The sequence below is a fragment of the Lissotriton vulgaris genome, chromosome 3_1 (genome assembly GCF_964263255.1).
Source record: "Lissotriton vulgaris chromosome 3_1, aLisVul1.2, whole genome shotgun sequence".
NCBI classification, from domain to species: Eukaryota; Metazoa; Chordata; class Amphibia; order Caudata; family Salamandridae; genus Lissotriton; species Lissotriton vulgaris.
In genome coordinates, this window is record NC_141689.1 from 467,631,445 (window position 1) to 467,653,746 (window position 22,302).

General features: G+C 45.0%; 1 protein-coding gene across 1 annotated transcript in view; it reads left to right on the forward strand.

The window, feature by feature from the left end:
- The window catches only part of RGS7BP (regulator of G protein signaling 7 binding protein), a 775,003-nt gene extending 753,442 nt beyond the window's left edge, over positions 1–21,561 (forward strand). The window contains exon 6 of the mRNA XM_086960688.1: positions 20,309–21,561. Coding sequence (XP_086816814.1) covers positions 20,309–20,400 — 92 coding nt within the window. The 3' untranslated portion in view covers positions 20,401–21,561. The remainder of the gene's footprint in view (positions 1–20,308) is intronic.
- The last annotated feature ends 741 nt before the right edge of the window (positions 21,562–22,302 follow it).

Below are 22,302 nucleotides of genomic sequence, written 5' to 3' on the forward strand. Positions count from 1 at the left end.
CCGGGGCCGATGATGTCTACAACGCAGCAGTTACCGCGCTCAACACTCATTTCTCCCCAACTCAACAACGACTTCGAAAAATTCTAATTTAAGAGGGCGTGGCAAACAGAATCGGAGTCGGTGGACATGTTTTATGCACAGCTGCGCCGGCTGGCCAGCACCTGCCCCTTCACCAACACAAGAGAAGAGATCAGAGATCAGATCATAGTGGGGTGTCGATCCAAGCTACTAAGGAAACTAATCCTCTGGCAACCTGGGATCTCGATAGATGAAATCTTTGTTCTAGCCCGTTCGCACGAACTGTCTGACGCAAGGGCAGAGGAAATGGAGATTGCCCTACGCACACCGGTGGCCACGCCAGCTTCGACAAGAACAACACCAATCAAAGAAGAAAGGATCGAAGCTATCCAGAGGAGGCCCCCGACAAACCGCCAACAGCACACACCCGCCCGGGGAAGTCAGTGTGCGTACTGTGGAGAAGATCACCCAGCGACAGCGACGTGCGGGGTGAAAGGAAAGACATGTCTGAAGTGCGGCCGGCTAAACCACTTCGCGGTAGTGTGCCAGGGAGGAAGATATAGGCCGAATGCCCCAGATCCTGCGCAGCTCACGGACCCATATACCTGTTGCAGCGCATCCGACAGTTATCACTAGACCAGGACCCACCAACCCCGACAATCAGGCCCAGAAAAGGCAATCTCGATATGAAGACTATGACGATGATGAGGTGTACGTCATCTCCTATGTCAGCAGAGGGTCCACGAAGAGGAGACCGCCACCCATGTGCTCCGTCTCCATTGATGGCATAGAAGTGAGAGCTCTCATCGACACGGGGCGTCGGTTAATGTAATGGACTCAGATCAATACGATAAGATGTCACCGAAGCACGCCCTTGCACACTCCAGTGCACAGATCTACACCTACGGGGACAGACCCGCTACCGTTGCGAGGAGTAATCAGGACCACCGTTGTGAACGGGGATTATTCGACGGAGACATGTTTTCACATTACGGAAGGAAAGAAGGGCACCCTACTGAGCTGCCACACGGCGGAGGACCTGGGGCTCGAATTCTTCGCGAATCAGTCACATGCGGACAGTCTGCTGAGGGAATTCCCCGCACTATTCCAAGGCCTGAGGAAACTGAAAGGGAAGAAATTTTGTCTACATATAGATACATCTGTACGCCCAGTAGCCCTCCGACACAGGCGAGTACCATTTAACATCCGGCCACAGGTGGAGGAAGAACTGAAGAAGCTGGAAGACCTCGGAGTGATAGAAAAGGTATCAGGTCCGTTACCTGGGTATCCCCGCTGGTCGTGGCGCCCAAGCCAAAACAACCAGGGGCGATCAGACTGTGCGTTGATATGAGGCTCCTCAACGCGGCTGTGAAGAGAGAGAGGCACATCACCGGCTCCCACTGAAGTGCAGAGCTTCCTGGGCATGACCACCTACTGCGGCCGTTTTATTCCCAACCTGGCGGCTCTGGCGGAACCCCTGAGGGCACTCACGCCGCAAGAACACAAGTGGGAATGGACGGTGGCGGCCAATAAGGCGTTTCAAGACATTAAAGCAAGCCTTCTTGATAAAACGGTAATGGCCTACTTCCAACCACTTTGCCCTGCGACACCTCTTCATATGCACCTCCTCAGCTAATGTCCACTCACTTGCATCATGTATCCATGCCGAAACCTCGGGTGCCTGCACCCCCATCCACACAATAGCAATTCTGCGCCTTGCTAGCACCAAAAGTAATTGCTGAAATCTATAAACTATCTTGCTTTGCCTTTTAGGTTTCCGTATTAACCCCAATAGGCAATAGGTGGGGGTCAATTACACTCGCCTATTCACTTTGCCCTTGATGTGCTCCACCACCTCCGTCCAGAAGCTATTGACGTTGGGGCATTCCCAAGCCATTTGCAGGAAATTAGCCCTTTCCTTGTGGCACCTAGGGCACGAGTTGGACCTATTGAGGCCATGCAATGTATTCTTTCTGGGGTCATGTATGTGTGGTGCATGTAGTTGTAGTGAATTAACCGGAAACAGGTGTTACAGGAGACTGTGTGAGTGAGGGCACCCACCGCACTCCAGTCCTTATCCACCAGTAGCGCCTCCAGGTCTGCGTTCCAAGTGGCAAACGCCGCAGGGGGGGAGCATTAGCGTCCTCCCTCATGGCCCTATACAGTAGCGAAATGGTGCGTCTTCCCAACCCACACATAAGTTGGATATCCAGTGTCTGCGTGAGCTGCCGGATCATTGGGTGCATGGGCCATATTTCTTTGAATATATTGGCTAGGGCGATGTATTGTAAGTATTGTCCCTGCCCCAATCCAAAGTCGTCACAGGCTTGTTCGAATGTAATAAAGCACTCGCCCGGGTACAGATCTGCAAGAACATCACAACCCCCCTCCTGCCATGCTCCGTATGACATATTGGACATTACCCTCCTGACCGGTGCAAAGTCCCACACCGTCAACTCTAGATGGAGCGGGCTTGTTTCAAGATTCGCTCCGCAAATGTTTGCCAAATGCGCTCGGTCTGTCTGACCACATATAGCACCGCAGCAGAGGTGCCCGCACCCTGCAAGAGGAGGGATGGCAGGTCAATAACCTGCACTCTATCCTGGAGCAGCCTTTTCTCCCAGTTGTCCCCCTCAGCAAACCATTATGCTGCAGTTGACTGGCATAATAATAGATCTCCATTCTGGGTGCCTAAAGGCCACCACCCTCATATGTGTGATTCAGTGTGGCAAGTGCCACTCTACTGCGACGACCAGCCCAATACAGGCGGAATATTCGCCTGGGGATGGGACACAGGGTGTTCTGTAACATGTACAGGCAGTGGGACAACACCACCATCTTGGCTATCGCCAACCTACCGGCCTAGAGCCGAAGAGTGTTCCAAAGTCCACTGACCCCTTTAATACATCTATAGTCTTGTGGGTATTGAGCTGCAATATCTGTGTATCCTCGTCCGCCACCTGCACACCCAGGTACCTGAAGTACTCCCTTTCCCAATGTAAGCCCAATCTAGGGAGAGATTCCACAGAGCAGGCCTCCAGGTTAGCCAGGGGAAATATCAGTGATTTCGATTTGTTGAGCCGCAACCACACGCACCCACCAAACTCTTCCAACACCTGCAGTAGCCTTGGAACCTCCTCCTGTGGTGAGGAGATATAGAATAGCGCGTCATCTGCATAAAATGATATGATATAAGAAGCCTCGCGGACTTTGATTCCCCAGTGAACCAAGTCCCTGCAGACCCATGTCACCAGGGGCTCTATTGCCAGTGCAAACATAAGTGGAGAAAGCAGATTGCGTCCCCCTCTCCAGGTGCCACTCGCTCGACCTGCTGTGCCCCACTCGAATCTTAGCGCTGGGCGCTGTATACAAGATCTGTACCCATCGTCTGAACTGCGGGCCAAAACCAGCCACCCTGAGAACCTCCAATAGATACCCCCAATCCACTGAGTCGAAGGCCTTCTTCAAATATATGGAGACCAAGGCTAGGTCATCGTGTCTTAGCCTTACTTCATGCAAAACATGCGTTAGTCTACTAATATTCATGCCTGTGTTACGGGTTTGGTATGAAACCACATTGGTCTTCATGGACAAGGTGTACCATGTGCATAGAATTTTTACGTCTGAGTTTATCATTGTTAGAGGTCGGTATGATGAGCAGTCCTGTTCATTTCCCCATGGCTTGAGAAGCATAACAATTTCCCCTTTGCGCATGGTCGGAGGCAATAACCCTACCTCAAATGCCTCCTCGTATACTTTTAGCAAAGGATGAACAAGCTGGTTGGAATAGGCCTGCAGAAAGGCCATTAGTAACCCATCTGCACCAGGGGCCTTAGCCCCCGGCATGGCCCGAAGGGCCTCCTGAACTTCTTCAGCTATAATATTGGCGTCCAGCTCCTTAACTATAGTGGGCGAGAGCCCCGGGAGTGCCAGCCCACCAATCACAGGGACATACCTCTCTGCTGTCACTCCGGGGTCTGCAGTATATACCTTCTGTAGGTGATGTTGGAACACCTCTAGGATCCTGGCCCTGGAGTGTACTATATTCCCACCCTCGGCCTTCAGAGCTGTAACAGATGGGGGAGGGCGCTCACATCGGAGAATCCATGCCAGTAGGTGACCTGAATTGTCGCCCTTGGCATGTAGTCTTTGACAGTAACGAGTCAAAGTGTACTTATCCAGTCTATCCTAGATGTCGGCTATACACTCATGCGGTTTCCTTTCCCTCTCGCCCACCTCAGAGTCAGTCAGGTGCCCTACCTGTGTGTCAGTTAAGGCTTTCTCCTCTCTTTCTAGCTCGCCAAGCAACTGCTGCCTAACCCCGCACACCAGACCCATACTCGCCCGAAGATCTCTGCCTTTGAAGCCTTCCACTCAGTAGCCTCCCAGTGGGACCCCACCAGTTTGTCGACAGATAGTCTGTTACTGTGTTGGATACAGAGGCCTTCACCACTTCATTCTTGAGCAAATCGGGTGGGAATCTCCAACGCCTCGGGCTCAACATGGGGACCCCCACCTCACTAAACTTCGTACCAGGGCAAAAAGCGTGCCAGGTGGGTCTGGGAAAGCCGGCACATCGACACCAGTACCCTGTCCAGCCTACTTTGTGTTCCATGTGTAAGTGAATGGCATGTAAAGAGTGGGAGTGTAGGGTGGGTTTCCCTCCGCACATCATGGGCCCCCAGATCGTGCATGACCTTCTGAGCACCTGGGACATTCTGGGTTTTGGTCCTGTCTTGGGGGGATATCTTTCAAGGGCTGAGTCCAGGCCACAATCAAAGTCGCCCATCCATATGTATGGAACGTCTAATTCGTTGGACAATAGTTCCCGAATGGCCTGATAGAATGCAAAGTCATCCATGTTTGGTGCATATATATTTAAGATAACAATGTCCCTGCCATCTAGTAAGCCTCTCAAAATTACATAACGACCATTCACATTTGATTCACTGTATATCAGTGTAAATGGTATGCCAGGTGCCACCCAGATCAGGGTACCCCTGGCATATGTAGAGAAGGAGGAATGGTGAATCTGGCCTCACCACCTCTTAGCTCCTCTGGCTGCACCGTTATCATCCAGGTGGGTTTCCTGAAGGCAGGCAATTGATATATGATGGCGTTCGACGAAAGTTAATAACCTATTCCTATTGGTGCGCATGTCCAATCCCCGTACATTCCAGGTCCAAAATGTATCATCAGTGCCCATCACAAGGTGTTCTCACAACGCTACCAACCCGAGCCCTGCACGCCCATGCTAAAGGTACTGCGGTGTATACCACAGAAACAAACCTAAACATGAAAACTTATAAGAACAATTCGCTTCCCTCCTCCCATGAACATTTGTTGAACAACAATAACATCAAAAATGCCTACCCCTATGCCGGGCCAGGTCGCATGCATCCCGCTATAATGCCCAACTGGGGCAGAAATGTTCTCAAGCCACCCTAAATAAAGAAATCTGGACCCACCAACCCCAAGAATTTTGACCTAATTGGAACAGCATATCTGGTAAGAATATCACAGAATTATCTCCTAAGGACAGTAATGTTGTAGGTTATGGATGTGTGAGTATAGCTGTTCTTCGGTGATGAAAATCCAAGTTAGGGAATCTGCAGGATAGGCGTATGTAGCCAGACATGGTGATAACTTGTTGGGAAGGTGACATCAGGGTGACATGGGGATAACTCTTAATCCCAATTCACCTGAAAGTGTGACTCTTTTGTTAAGGGGGAGATGCCATGTTTCTAGCTGAGTTTCCAGGTGTCTTTGCTGAGCAGTTTGGTAAGATCAGAAATTTGAAAAATAAGATCATTTAGAAACAGTGCTGTTCTTTGTGTGTACAAAGTGAAGAAGGTTCAAAATATGATGTTGGAACAACTTAATAATTAAAACAATTGTTGAATCTGGGAGTGATTGAGGAAATTGAGGCATTGGAATGGCTTGACCATGTGGTTCGTGCGCCAAAGGAAGGTGGCAAAAAGAGAAGAATGTGTGTGGATCTTAGAGGATTGAATAAATATATCTGGGTGGATTGTTCACCCTTACACAATATTTCTGAGACCTTGGTGCTAATCAAGGATGCAAAAGTTCCACTTCATCCAAAATCACAACATCCCCTTCTGGTCTATGGTGCTATTAAACCTCTTTAATTACACCCTGAGCTCTCAAACAATTCCGGATTCTTGGAGCGGTGCTATTATCCATCCCATTTATAAAGCTGGAGCACGAGTCAACCCGAACAATTACAGATTAATCGCCCTGCTGGATATAGAGGCAAAGCACTTTGCAGGCCTCATTTTGGAGGATCTTAGACAATGGGCAAAGGACAATAATCTGATTGCCCTGAATCAAACAGGGTTCGTTGCCAAATCAGGTACAATGACAAACTTATTGACAATCTCCACCATCATTGACAAAGCTCTTTCAAACTCCAGGTCGATTTTTTGCTGCTTTGTCGACTTCAAAGCAGCATTTGACAGGGTGCCCAGGGCGGCACTGTGGCAAAAACTGAGGCAGTGGGGAATTCCAGACAATATCCTGAATCCAATCATCCTGCTGTATTCCAACACATGGGTTCGAGTGAAGTTAGGGTCTGGCTCGCATCTCTCCCGGAAAATCTCGACCTTTCGTGGTGTCAAACAGGGATGCGTGCTGGCCCCCCTCCTCTTCAACCTATTCATTGCTGACCTATCAAGCTCTCTAGAGAAGGTAATCAGCCATCCACCAAAAGTAGGAGGTACGGCATTATGCTATCTCTTATATGCCGACGACCTGGCACTGTTCAGTCTCACCAGAGTGGGGCTACAAAGACTCCTTCATGCCTTAATGCAATACACGGCCAACAATCAACTAGAAATCAACATGAAAAAAATGATGGTTGTTCCATTTGGCAAAAAACGCTACAGCGGTGGAGGCTGGACAATAGATAAAGAAAGCCTCTCAATCGGCCAATCTTACAAATACTTAGGGGTCCATTTGGACTCCAGGGGCAGTTTCACCAAACAGAACACTGTGATTGCAGCCAAGGCTACAGCGTTATTGGTATCCTTGGCTAAGCTGTCGAGGAGACTCTCAGGCCCCACTGTCTTGCCTTTACTGGAAGTGCTCAGAGCAAAGATCGGGCCAACACTTTCGTATGGCATAGAGATTTTTAAGGGTAAAATGAACAATACCTTAAATAAACTAACAACTAAACTCTACAAGAAATTGCTTCACCTGCCGAGTTCTTTCTCGCCAGCACAGGTCAGACTAGAGTTGGGCTTAATTAACTATGAAGCTTCCAACGTTGGCTCATATCTTAACCTGATCCACAAATTAAGACAGGCAGAAGCAGGTACCCTGGAATTCCTAGTTTGGGAACGAAATCAGTGTGAGCAATCCGGGGGGATCAATCGGCCGCCTCCTAAATGACCACATTCAACAAATGTCTGCAGCGAGTCTCTGGGCTCTTAATCCAAGCCAGACTGTTTTCAAAAACACAATTAGAAAAGGTATAAGATTGAAATCCCTGATCATGGACAAAGCTCTTCTTGCGAAACACAGTCATGCCTGGGCAGTAGCCAACTCTTATAAACGATTATCCCCGGCCAATTACCTTTCGACAACATTTTCTTATCATCTAAAGCGATGCCTGATCGCCCTTAAACTGGGAGACTGGCGTTTCCTTCAAAATCTCCCAGTATGGCGTCGAAAAAGGGACGATCTAATGTGCAGAGGGTGTGGGGCAGCAAATGAAACTTTTTTGCACGTGCTTTGTACATGCCCTTTCTTTATTCTCCAACGCAGAGGCCTACTCAGGTCAGAATGGAACAGGCTGGGAGTTCGGACTTGTAGGTACGCCATTATTGCTGCTCTGTCCTTAGAGAACACTGTTTTAAATTTAAAATTGGCCAAATTCGTTCTGCAAGTTTACAGTGTTTTAGAAAAATTAGAAACGACTAGTGCCTTGCTGATAACTGTATAGAATGATATGTACTTTAACTTTATCTGCATTGTCCGGGAGTGCTAATTTTTAAATTGGCACACTGCAGTAAGCACTGATAAGAAGGCCAAATTATTTTATTTTTATTTTATTTTTTTTAATTCTTTTAATCTGCAAAATTGTACTTAATGTGTTGGTAGAATCTTTTAAAGATATGTTTTTATATATCTAAATAAAGGAATTATTATAAAAATTTAAAAAACAACATCTCATGTTATTTGTTTCTCCTCTGGGGGCATACAGATTTGTATGTATGCCATTTGGTTTAACCTCGGCTGCTGCATGTTTCCAGAGGATCCCCGTGAGACCCTCTCAAGTGATTTTCCATGCTTTTTGCAAGGCCTAAACCTTCCTTTATAATATATTTAAGTTACCTCTAGGGTAGGCCCTACAGCCCAGAGGGCATGGTGCAGTGTATTCAATAAGTTGGACATGCACGTTTAAGTTTTACATGTCCTGATAGCAAAACACTCTATAACTTTTTTTTCACTACTAGAAGACCTGACTCTCCCATAGGATAATGTTGAGTTAAATTATGTATTTATTTGAAAAGTTTTATATAGAACATGACCTGTAAGGGTATCAGAGCGCTGTACAAAAAGCAGATAAGATTGGCAAGTAAAAGCGTATATAATAAACATAAGATACGTTAACAAGGACATGTACAAAAAAGAGCAAACCAAACGTGGTACCTGGAAAGTGAAAAAAATTGCGACAGTGCATGAGAGACCCATGTTGTCAACAAGAAACAAAAATAGTCATGGGGTCCTCAGGTTGATTGTTGCAACTGGTTATTCAGTAATAACCCATTGACTTGTTTCTTGAATGAGTAGGATGAAAGGTTCGATCGGATTTTGGGAGGAAGAGCGTTCCGAATTCCTGGGGCAAGATTTACATTTAATAAGTGATAACTTTCAATTGAGAGCAGGTAGGAATGTTGTGTTTGGTGTCTAAGAATTTGTAATTCAACACCTTCTTTTATGGCAAAGTTGGATTATAATTTACAATTGTGAAAATGCCACTTTTAGAAAGTTGGCATTTTCCTATCTCTAACAATTGGTGCCTGTTTCCAGTTCCTCGGTCAAATGATTGGATGTAGTGTGCAGTTGAACTGTTATTCATCCCAGACAGCCAAGCAATAGAGGGATTAGGTGTGCCTGGATTGGCCATGAATTGGCAAAATGGGGGAGCGCGGAGCGGGGCAGAGCTCTACTTGAAACCGAATAGGCTGTGCTCTGCCTTCACCCATAAAACTTTTCACCACTGCATTTTTCATGCAGCCTGCTTGGAGGCAGGGCAGAGAATTCAGAAAACTTCAAGGACTTCAAAGATAAACCTTTATAAACTTCTACCACATCAAAGAAGCCACCAGGTTTAAAAATAGGACCCTCAGACCCACTCTTCAGTTCACTTTCTGGACTTGCAGTACTCTCAGAGGACTGCCTGCTGCTGTGGCCTGCTGTTTACTCCACAATACTGCTTTGCTGCACTGGAAGGACTGCTATGCTACAGGGAGCCTATCTTTAAAACTCAGAGGCCTGCCCTGCTGCTTGAGCCCTGCTTCATCACCTGAACCCAGGACTCCCAGAGTGACAACAAGGTCTAGTTTGCTGGCCTCCTGTTCAGGGCCACAAGGACATAACAGGCTCCGACCATCTTGAACCTGCAGCAGGACCCAGCCTGAGAGGTGTCCCTCAAGTCTTGGACCCTTTGTGATGGTGGTAAAGGAGCCAAGATAGCCAAAATCCAAAACTTTAGACTCAGAAATATTTTGTATAAATACTGCTCTTAGAACCAAAGAAAGACTGGAACCAACCTGCTCCTCAATCCGCCCAAGGTGCACCGTCGGTTGACCTGACTTTGCGGTAGCTTACACTACTTTCTTCTCTGCAGCAGCAAATCGTGTTCAGCGGTCTTTTGCCAAAGGGTGTCCAGACTGCAGGTACTCTCATAAGTGAGAAAGGGCCTGATTGAGAGTTTGACGGGCGGGTTACTCTGTCACATACTTGACTGATATCCCATCTGCTGTGTTACAAATACCATAGGATATAATAGACTTGTAATACGGCGGACTGGATATCTGTCACGTTTGAGATGGAGTAACCCGGTCTGCCATCAGGCCCCAATTCCGAACTTAGAAATCCTCACCACGACTATGTCTGGCTCCCCGAAAGTCAGACTTTTGGAATTGGCAATGCTTGTTGCTTATGGTGTGGTTCTTGCTTCAATTTCCATTATCCTTCCACTTCTATGGTCAGCTCCTCCACCATGTAGATGTGACTGAATTTCTTCTATGGGCAGACTTTTCCTACAGTGGACACCACTCTCATAGCAAACAAGGGTGACTCCTTTCTAAAGCAGATCCACAACACTTCCAGCAGATGACTGAAGACTTTTTCAGGTGATATTTCCTCACCAAGCTGTGACTCTGGCTGTCAAAACACCAGCCATGGAATTCTGTAGAGTTTGTGTCTTACATAACTGTAGCCCTGGTGCAGCATTAAGAAGGTTCTGCCACTTTGTGCATCTATTTTCAGACAGGTCATTCACAGTCTTTGTCTTCAGGTAACAACAGCCACAAGGAGTTGAGACTGAAAATTCCTATTGGGAGAAAACAAAAACACTGCACAATCGTCAATGGGCAAGGAAGCCCTCACACCTCATACTTGTTACCCTCCTCAGAAACTCAACTCCAGGGTAACAAAAGGGCTGCCACTGACAAAAGTCTAACTTACACTTCTAAGGACATTCCCCCGCACCCTCCACCTTCCCTCAATCTAATGGTGGTAACACTGGAAAGGACTTAATAATAGGACGCTGCAAAAAGCTGGTTCTGCAGATCTAAAGAGAATGCTGTTTCAATTCCCCATGTGTCTCGCAATCTTACTTTTCATAAAGGCTTTAGGATGCTAGCAATACGCAATTCTAGTCTGGTAATTTACATCCAAACCCCATTTTGTGCAGCATGCCTGCAGTAGAAATCCACAGTGGATTCCACTGAGCTCAATCACTACCCACACACACCAGGTTCATCCTTCCTTGCACACCAGGTTGACATACATGCTCTCCATCCATGCGTACAGAATGTAGCAAAGGACTAAGGGAGACATATATCAAGCATTTTTGCATTCGCAAATGAGCCAGTTCTCAGAATTGGCCTGTTTTCGAACACATAAAATGCTTTTCACATGTATCAAACCCTATTTTGCGATTCGGTAACCTGTTACTGAATCGCAAAATGGGTTTACGATTCGGTATTTGGAAGGGGCGTGTTTAGGGCACCCCTTCCAAATACCAAATCGTAATGGTGTGGATGAATGTTTTGTGACTGTGAATGCGGTCACAAAACATTAGCATTTTATCACCAACTTTAAGTTGGTGGTAACCCATCCGCAAATGGAAAGGGGTCTCAGAGGGACCCCTTCCCCTTTGTGAATGTATGCAAAAGCTTTTTTTAAGAGCAGGCAGTGAGACCACTGCCTGCTCCTAAACACAGATTGGTATAGGCAATTGGTCTCGCCATTAGGACCTTATAAGTGTTTAGCCATGCAACAGTTGATGTTGTTGCACCAAGGATATTGTGCTGCATAACTAAACACTTATAGGGTCCCACAGGCAAGACCTATTGGCTATGCCAATGCTTGTTTGTAATTTATTTATTTATTTATTTATTTATTTATTGACATTTGTAGAGCGCGGCGAATACCCGTGGGCGTCTCAGCGCTAGTTAAGGGATGGAACAGCAACTGGGGTAAAGAAGATATACAAGGCGCTAGTTAAGGGATGGATCAGCAACTGGGGTAAAGAAGATATACAAGGCTAATGGTCAAATAACCACGTCTTTAGCTGTTTGCGGAATGTGAACAGGGAGGGACTTGCTCGGATATGTGCAGGAAGGGTGTCACCCCAGGTGACTGTTCTAGTGCAAGGCACAGCCAAGAAGTTCTGAATAGAGGAACGAAGAGATCGGGTTGGGACATGATGGAGAAGATTCTGTTTGAGAAAGTGGGGACCTTGATTATTGAGTGACTTGTAAACGATACACAGCGATTTGAATTTGATACGGCTGCGTATCGGGAGCCAATGGAGAACCCTAATGATGTTTGTAACTGGTGCGAACTTGGGGATCCCAGCCAGCATTCGTGCGGCTGCATTTTGGATTGACTGCATCTTATTTGTCACTCGGACTTGGGCATTTAAGAATAGAGCATTACAATAGTCCAAGGAGGACAGGACTAGTGAGCTGACCAGTGTTTTCCCGGCCGTGTTCGGTAGGAAAGGTAGTATTTTCCTAATCATTCTCAATTTCATATGAGCTGAAGCCGCAGTTTTATTCGCATGTGCCATAAAATTGAGGCCAGCATCGAAGATGACGCCTAGATTTCTCACTTTGCTAGCTGGACTCGGCGGGGGACCGAAAGACGGTGGCCACCAGACAGGTGACCAGCCCGGGGAGAGGTGACCGAAGATGACCACTTCAGTTTTTTCTGAATTGAGTTTCAGACAATTCGTGGCCATCCAGTCACCTATTGCCATCATTCCTCTCGTGAATCGATTGGCCACTTCCTCCCCGTCCCCTTTGATAGCCAGTACCAATTGGGTGTCATCGGCGTAGGAGGTCAGGCTCATCCCAAATGCTTTGATGAAATTTGCAAAGTCCGACACGTAGATATTAAATAGTGTCGGACTCAGGGATGAGCCTTGAGGGACCCCACACGGCAGAGACACCTTCGATGATTGGTAGGGTCCTAGAGATACTGCTTGTGATCTATTGACCAGAAACGATACAAGCAGGTCCAGAGCAGTTTTCTGGACCCCCAGTCGTTCGACACGGTCGACTAAGATCTTGTGGTCGACCGTGTCGAAGGCCGCCGAAAGATCCAGCAGTACCAGGAGTGCTGTCCCCCCCTGGTCTCGTATGGCTCTGATGTCATCCGCAGCCTTTAGACTTTGTTTTAGACTAATCAGACTTTGTTCCCGAGCAAGAGAGAAAAAAAGGGGGACAAGGAAGAAGAAAGGACGAAAGAGAAAGAAATCATAACTGTAACAAAGGGAGAAAGGGGAGCTGAAAAAGATCTTACAGGAGTGAGATAAAGAAACAGGAAATGTAGGGTGGTGGAAGTGGGAGTCGTAGGTGGAATCAAGACCAGACAACCATGGTATTCATCAGCAAAGGCTTTCAGCATCACCGATGGCAGGGTCCAGAGAAAAACTTTGGGTCCTTTTGGGAGGGGGAGAGGGGGGGGTGTTACAAATTAAGCACCGGGAAACACATTAACAGACACTATATGCAAATATTTCACATTTCAGAGAAGAACAGAATGTATTTTGTGAGTAAACAGCAGCTCTGCAAATACAGAAGTACGACATTGGAGCGGAATGTGCGATGCGCTCATGCACACGCTATTCTGAGACTCTGTTAGCATCGATCTAGCTTTTGAAAAACAGCCTGTAAGCTGACATTCCAGTACTTTCTATGAAAATGTCACAGTTGGTCCCAAGATGCCATTGTTAGTGTCCTGGTCCTGCCTACAATCAGTGCGGTTTTTTTTCATTGTGCACCGCAAATTGTTTTTTTTTTATTTTCTTGGCTTCTTGAAAGGTTTAACAGAAAATCAGCATAAAGAAAAGACGTGGATGCATGACGACGAGTGGCGGCACACCCCCGAACCATATGGCCTCCATCGCCATTCTTGAAGTGTCACAGAAAGAGCACATTTCATCTAGCGATATACTGATATTTTCAAATAATTGTTCGAAATTCAGGGTATAGCTGCTTATTTCACATACTGCGGGTATCAGATAGGATCATTCTAGCAAGATGATCCATTTATACAAAAACAGCTGGGTATATCACGTTTCACGTCACTGTCTATTTCAAATACAAAGCTGTCACTGTAAAATGCAATTTTCTGCTTGCCAACACGAGGCTCACAGGTTAAAGGCTGCAGGCCTACATTAGACACCGCTTGCCGCATTACGCACCTGCGTTAACAATAGGGTGGACAACTGGCATAGGTGCAAATTCAGGATGGTGAGTGTAAAAATTCAGGACAAAGGGTCAAAATTCAGGACAAAAAATCAGGACAAAAGGTCAAAATTCAGGACAAAACTTCTGGACAAAACGTAAGTTTTACAGATACTTCAGAGGTGGTCGCGCAATAGTATATATGTAAGTAAACAGACAACCATCTAAGTACAAGTCAAAATAGGTTTATATTAGGTTGAGACAATCGTGCACTTCACGGTTTTTCAGTATGGCTGCAGCTTGCTGCCTTAGACAATTCAAAATTCGCATCTCGCTCCAGCAGGTACATTAATCACCAATGGTGAACCACACCTGAATATAAGTGAAGCCGCTTTTATTGTTGATTGTTGATTGAAAACTACTGGATATATAAGGAACTTTGCAGTGCAAGCCCCCAGTGACAAAACCGCTCCCCCCCCTCCCCCCCCCCCTCTTTCCAGCCTCCCAGGGAAACACCCGATGCCCGGTCCGGCCAGTCCTGCCTTGCTATCACCCTTCAATGGTGCCCCTCATCTTCACTTAGACCGTCTCTCATGTGTATTTAATTTCTCTTATAGTGTTTATATATAGACAATGTCTCATATTAACGTGAAAGTCAATGTATAGGAAATGCTACTTAAGATAATGGGTGCTACAAGGTGTAATCATTCTTTTATCTATTATTCAGTCTTTCACCATTCATTCTAGCCTTTCATATATATGCCCATTTATATCCAAACATATTTAACAATTTTCAAACCTATCCACCATATATCCTTCCATCCATCATTACTCATCCATCCCTCCATCCACCCTTTCAGTCATCCATCCATTATTCATCTATCCACCCTTTCACCCCATCCATCCGTACAGTCATCCATCCACTCTTCTACCCATCCATCTATTCACTCATCCATCCAGCCATTTACCCTTTCACCCAACCAGCCATTCATTCATTCACTTACTCATCCACCCACCCAGTCACTTATCCTTCCACCCATACACCCTTTCAGTCATTCATCCTCCCTTTCTCTCTCCATCCCCCTTTCACTCATCCATCCATCCATCATCCACCCATCCATCTACTCATCCATTCATTTATTCCATCCATTGATCCTATTACTCATCCATCCTTTCACTCATCCATCCATCCGTTCTCTCATCCATCCACCCTTTCACTTCTTCACTCATCTATTCATCATTTTGTCCATCTACCCCTTTCACTCATCCATCCATACATTCACCATTTCACTTATCAATTCAATCCATCCATCCTTTCACTCATCTATCCAACCATTCACTCGCCCATCGTCTAAGCTTTCACTCATCCAACCATCCTTTCATACACCCATTCACCCTTTTACCCATCCATCTACCCTTCCACCCATACATCCATCTATTTACCTTTTCCCTCATCCATACTTCCACTCATCCATCCATCCTTTCTTTTATCTATCCATTCACCCTTTCATTCATCCATTCATCCTTTCAGTCATCCATCCAGCCATTCACACATTCCTTCACTTATTTACTCACCCACCTTTTCACATTATGAGCCGAGCCTTTGTCTACAGAGTTGCAGACAGAAGAGACCCATGAAGAACTTCACCATCGCTGTAGTTCCTAAAGCAAGGGGTGGGGTGGGGGAAAGTTCACTATGCCCCTGCACATAGGCAGTCTGAAAACGTAGTAGTCATGAGTCACACATGATGCAGGTGACTGTGACTTGGCATTGTTTCCAGGGCTTGAAGTGGTGTAAAAAAAACTGGGGGGTCTCTTCAAAGGGGGTGTTCGATGTAATTAAGGGCGTAGTTTAAAACACCTATGCTAAAAATCAGCGCTAGCGTAGTGTTTCGCCCGACTGGTATTATGTTGTTTCTGTCATTACATCCTGATATATAATACAGCAAGTATCATTACACCAACAAAAACCAGGACTATTGGCTTTGTCAATGGTTGTTAGTTGCTTAAAATAAAAAGAAGCAGCAACCATGGCTTTGTTGGATATAATATTGAAAATACTTCAGTTAAAAAATGATGATGAACGATAACCCGTTCTTTTTAACTTATTTTACAGGATTCTTTATATACACTGTTTTCTCACGGTGCTAAAGTTGCAGCATTAGCGTTTTGCCTTTTATTTTACAGAACGCCCTGCTGTACACCGAGGCATGAGGAGGCCGCCACATGCTTTACCAGCCCAGACTGCCCCATTGTCTTCTGTATGTGGCAATCATCAGCCCCATACAGAATGACAATGGGCGGGGAGGGGCTGCTCTTTTCCTCAAGGAGGAGCGCGAGGCGCCCCATCAGGAAGGTGAGGCCTCTCACAGGGGAGCAGTGCTGCTCCCTGTGATGGCCAAAATTACGGACAAAAGGCGTCCGTAAAAGGTTTCCTTAAGGACAACGGACGTGAGGTCCAAATTACGGACTGTCCGTGAAATTTACGGACGGTTGGTCACTCTAGTTAACAACCCAGTGAATCCCCCCCTTCCAGATGCCTGCAAGTGCACTAAAGGAGGTGTGCGTGTTTCATGCACACAATTGTGGACACTTCTTTGTTGTATGCACTCCAGCCACCACAGATGCAACCTCGCCACAAGTGTTCCGTGTCTGTGTTTATTCACTCAGCCTCCAAAACCGTAATGCCGCACATATGTTAAATCTGATAGAAAGAACTTGGCATCGAGTGTTAGAAATTCAGCATTTAGGACAAAGATCAGCCATTTAAAGAGAGAGGAAGGGCGGCCAGTCCGACGGTGCAACAGATGGACTGGGTTACAACCCCCTGGGGCATAACTGCTATTGGTTCAGCAGGTGCTGTGGCACCGGGGCACATCGAACCACACTTATTGCTGTATTAACTGCCCAGCTGCAGTTAAAGGGAGCATTTTCCTTGCTTGAACCAGTTCCAATGGCATCCTAGCTTTGCTACTGTCCAGACCCCTGGCTTTTGTTGAGATTTGTGGTGAGTGAGACATGGACTGGCCTTCAAAATCCGGTGGCTAGAAGAGAGAGCAAATGGTGAGGTATTACAAGGTTTGGACTTTTATTCAAACCCCAGGTTGTTTGGCAAGAGGGTGGTGAGCAGCATTTTGCAAAGCATGGACTGGCCTCTTAGAATGCCTGTGTTCAGGAGACTGGTTGGTCAGTGAGGTGTGGCAAGACCAGACTGCAAGTGCCCCCAAAAGTGATGCGTTTGGAGGCAGGGTTATGTGTGAGGTATTCCTAAACAATGTCTGAGCTCGAAATTACAGGTGAGCGGGAAGAAGGGTTGTGAGCGAGACGTCATAGAAGATTGACTGGCCTCCATTAATCGAATGTTTGAGTAAAAGGGCTGTGAGAGTGGCACGTTTAAATATGTGGTCTCAAATAATGCAGGTCTTTTGGGGGGAGATGACGAAAGATGAGACATTACGAGGCATGTTACATAGCTCCAAACCCCAGGCCGGTGTTTGTGTTGCGAGTGAAATATTGCAAGACATCGCCTCGCCTCCAAACTCTAGGTGTTTTGAAGGGGGGGCATGGTGAGTGAGACATTTCAGGACATGTGCCCACATGCATCCAGGTAAATTGCATTTGCAAACAGTGCGAATCGCAAAATACGGCTGTTTGCGAATTCAATTTCCTTTTTTGGGATGCATCATTTTTTTTATTTTTTAGCAATTTAAGGAATCGCAATTATGTTGCAATTTCTTAAATTGCGATTGCATTTGAGAAATCGCACTTTGTGATTTCTTAAATGCAATGCATGAATATTTTTGGGGGGAATTCGCAAATAGGAAGAGGTAAATTACCATGAAGTTGAACTTCATGGTAATTTGCTAAAACTTTCAAAAATGCACAAAAGTGCATTTTTGAAAGTTTCATTTTACACACACACATGCCCTTAGGGCATGTGTGTGTGAAAAATGTTCTTAAAGTTAAATTTCAGGGGTGCAGGGGGGGGGTCCTTGGAACACCACCCCTGCACCCTTGAAATAGCATTCTCATTTTGTGATTCCTTAATTGCGAATCGCAAAATGAGAATGGCTTCCCATTCATTCCTATGGGCCTCTAGGCCCATAGGAATCAATGGGAAGGGATTCCATAATTGCGATTAGCAAATTGTGAATCGCAATTATGGAAAATTAAGGAATCGCAAAAAGATTGCGATTTCTTAATGCATAGCATTTTGCTATTTTTTAATTGCGATTCCTTAATTTTCGCAATTAAGAAATCGCAAAATGTAACAATGATGCATGTGGCAGTAGGTCTTATCTTCAAAGGGCACTTCCTGTGAGAGGTGATGTGTGAGACATCACAAGCCACAGACTGACCATCCTAAAGCAGGTTATGGAGCGAGGGTGGTGAGTGAGACATTGCATTGCAAGACTTAGCCCCATCTTTCTTATCAAACAAGTTCATGTAGGGGAAGTAGATGGCCAGGGACTCGAAGGAAGCGACAGGCTGGTGCGGCTCTGAGAACGCTCCATATAGAGCCCAGGAGCGCGCCCCGGCTCCACCAGTGGCTTGGCCAGTTTAGTCATGCCATTTTTCACTCGAAGCAATGCACGCGGCGTTTTGGCAGATTTCTGGGCCCCGTCATGAAGAAGAAAACAATGGCTTTGGTGTAAAAAAAAGTGTCTAGAGTGTCATGCTGCCAGTGAAGCCTCCAGTCCAGGTGGGCGTGGCTAAAACTGGACAGGGTGTCGTGACCCGTACGCGTGCACATCTTCTGTCCGTCCGCGTGCACATCTGAATCCGTATCGATTCCAATAGGCTCTCGCATAGGGAGGGTAGTGCATGCGTGCTGCTAACGCCAGGCGAGACCTAAAAATGGAAAGTGAACTATTAATTTTTTTTTCTAAACACAGCTCATTTTCCTTTAAGAAAAACGGTCTGCATTAAAAAAAAATAAAAGATTGCTTAATTTAAGAGCAATCAAGGACATGGTGGTCTGCTGACCCCAGTAGGCCACCATCCCGGTGATTTGAGCGATTCCTAGGGGGTCATAAATTACGACCTACTTCATTAATATTAATGAGGTAGGTCGATTTGCGACCCTCTACGAATCGCTATATGAAACTCTTGGAGTTTCATACATTTGTAATAGTGATTACCTAATTGGGATGTGCTGAAAATCGCAATTATGTCCTCGCTATTACAAATGTTGATACTTGTGGTCCTAAGTTACATAAGACTGGGTAGAACTTTAGAACTGGTCAGGTCATTAAGCTGCTCTCTTCTGCTGGTTACAGTTAAAATGTCCTGTCCTGCTATTATCAACTAACATCCTGCCGCCATAGCCAGACTCATGCAATCTTTTGAGCTGAGTTAGTTACACTCGGTAGGGAAGGCATACATGTTGCACCACTACGAACCAGAGAGCCCTGCTTTGAGTCTCAGGGGCATAAATGAAGTAGTTCTCAGCATAAATACAAGATTGTTGTGACTGTAAATCAGAAACTCTCCAGAGACTTGCTCCTGGGTAAACCAGGTTGGGGTACACCGTCAGCATTGAATGGTCTGTCCCAATGACAGTGTCCCCATGTCAGTGTCTCTCTGCGTGAATATCTCAGTGTCAATGGTTATGTTTAGTATCTGTGTCTTTGTGTAGCGGATTCCTGTGAGCGGTGAAATGAAGAGTGTTCTTGCACAGTGTAGAAGGTACTCCTTTATTCTAGACAGACCCAATTGTTGCCAAAATGCAGTGGGTTCCTTTGAGCAGTGAAATGAAGAGGGTACGCACGGTGTAGAAGAAGGTACTCATTTATTCTAGACAGCACAGCGAACACACTCAGCTCCAGGTGTCCGCGAGCAACTGACAAGCCTAGCACCCACGTACCAAAACACTCGAGAATTCCAACCCTGCCATTCCAAAGAGAACACACAAAGTCAGAACACAACACTATGCTTCATTCTTCATATGTCAGCATTGTCACTTACGTGGTGGCGTAGGTCTGGCAGTATTTGTACCCTTGTTTCCAGATCATGTCACACCCAATCCCCCATGTAAAGATTTATGTTCATGTACTAGAATAAGCATTTCATACTCCTGTATTTTCAGGTCTGAGCCACACATTCCACAACCACTCACAGAAAATAGATTTGTGAATCAAACCCTAGAGGAACAAGGGCCATGGATGTTCGCTGTAGCCATGTTTAATGTAAACATTTACATATTATTTCGTTGACAGTCGTTTGGATTTAAACAGATTTAAAATAGGAAGGACTCTGTACTCCTGAACATGTGAATAGTAGTTGTGCCTGTGGACTTGTCCTTTCCTCACTAAACAAGTGAACTCCTTTCATTATTTCAGATGACAGCAGCCTCCTGAACCTGACTCCTTACCCACCAGTGAGAAGACGGAAGCGAAAGTTCTTTGGATTGTGTTGTCTTGTCTCCAGCTAATCAACACGGCTTCATAATACCAAGACTTCCACCTCGTCAATGATTTCAATATAATTTGACTTTAGAATTTATTTTAAAAAGCGCTGTGTGTGATTGGCCAGTTGCGGCATGCCAAACAACTGCACCGTTTTGCAAACGAGCCACTTGTTAACCACAATTGCAATGAATATCGATTTTTTGTCTAATGGCCTCACTATATTTGACAGGTCTGCTTTGGAGAATCCCTGAAGCCGCCAGTAACCTGTACCACAGCAGAACATTATTAGTTTGAAGTTATGCATCCACGATTTTCTATGGTGCTTAATCTCTTCCACTCCACCTTTTCTTGCTCACCAGATTTACAGATGAAATACTTCCATTTCAGGAGTCAAACCGGAGAAAGATCATAAATTGTTACCATTTTTTTACGGACTCTTTTTTTTTTTATTTCACCCCGCATGCTAGCAATCAACTGTTTGATGACTAGACGCCAGCATTAAGTATGATAAAACGCACTACGTTAATTTTGCTTTATGTGCAAACTGGGCAAATTATTCACGTGCCATGCTATGACTACTGTATATCCCTTAGCATCCTGGTAAAATGTACTAACAATAAAAACAATTTTATGTGTGAAATTGTGAAATGCAGGAAAATGTGGGTACCTCCAAATAACAGATATATTGTTAAGCAAGAACAAATCTCAAACGGGCACAAATTATCTCATTGTGTTGTGTTACCAATCCTATTTAGTCTTCCACACAGAAACCGAATAATACCACAGACAAGTTAAAAAGAAAGATATATTAATTTATAACCACAGATGTATTTTTCTGTTAATATTTATACAGAGGTTAAGGACCTGCGCATATATGAAGAGCATGTATGACTTGTAAATACACTATCACCATTACTATATCATGCTTACATGTATTTTTTTCCTTTAAACCCAATGATGTATTGTCCAAAGAATGAAGTCACCCTGTCTAAAAATGGTGTTCAAAAGTAAACCAATCCCCTGAAATGTAAAGCAAAATATGATCTTAGTTTGTTTTCATGGATGGTAAAAGCATGGTGTCTGCACAGTAACATATTATTACTCTTATAGGGCATGCTGGATTTATCTCAGACTGTAATATATAATACATTTTACATTGTTAATAAATTCTTTTTAGTTAAAAAGACCTTGACAATTCTTTGGATGCATACCAACTTAATGAAAGCAGCAACGTTTCTTGCTGTAATTGATTACTTCACCCATAGGCATGTAGGTAGTCATTTTGTGGTTGACATAATTTTTAAATGCAGTTAAAATAATGGCCATTAGTATGATTTAAGTATTCTAATATTTTCTCCTTTTTATTCACTCCTTTTTACTATCAATACCAAACACTAGTTGGCATTCAGAGGGACCACATTTCATGCCATACAAAATCTAAATACCAGTATGTTCATGCTTCTTTAAAAAAAATGTATATTATGTTTATTGCAGTTTTTTTTCCCCTAGAATCACAGTAAAATCATGCCAGCAGATATACATCACAGGAGCTCATGACAATAATGCCTGCACATTGCATTCCAAAATATGGCATATTTGCTGTAACAATCATACATTAATGGGACACATTACTGGATCCGGGCAAAAACTGTGTTATCATGAAACTACACATCATAACAATAAACAGTCCTTAACTGAGTGAGGTATCGTCCATCCTGTAACTTTTTGTAAACTGTCTATCACTGTTGGACTTGGCCCTTTTTGCAGGGTCATCCCTGAACTTTTTGCCTTCCTCCTGTGTTATGTCTGACCTGTTTTTGTTGGTTTTATGACTCTGGGCATTTTACCACTGCTGATCAGTGCTAACGTGCATATGCTCTCCCTATTATAAATTGATGTATGGATTAGTGACTCTATGATTGGCT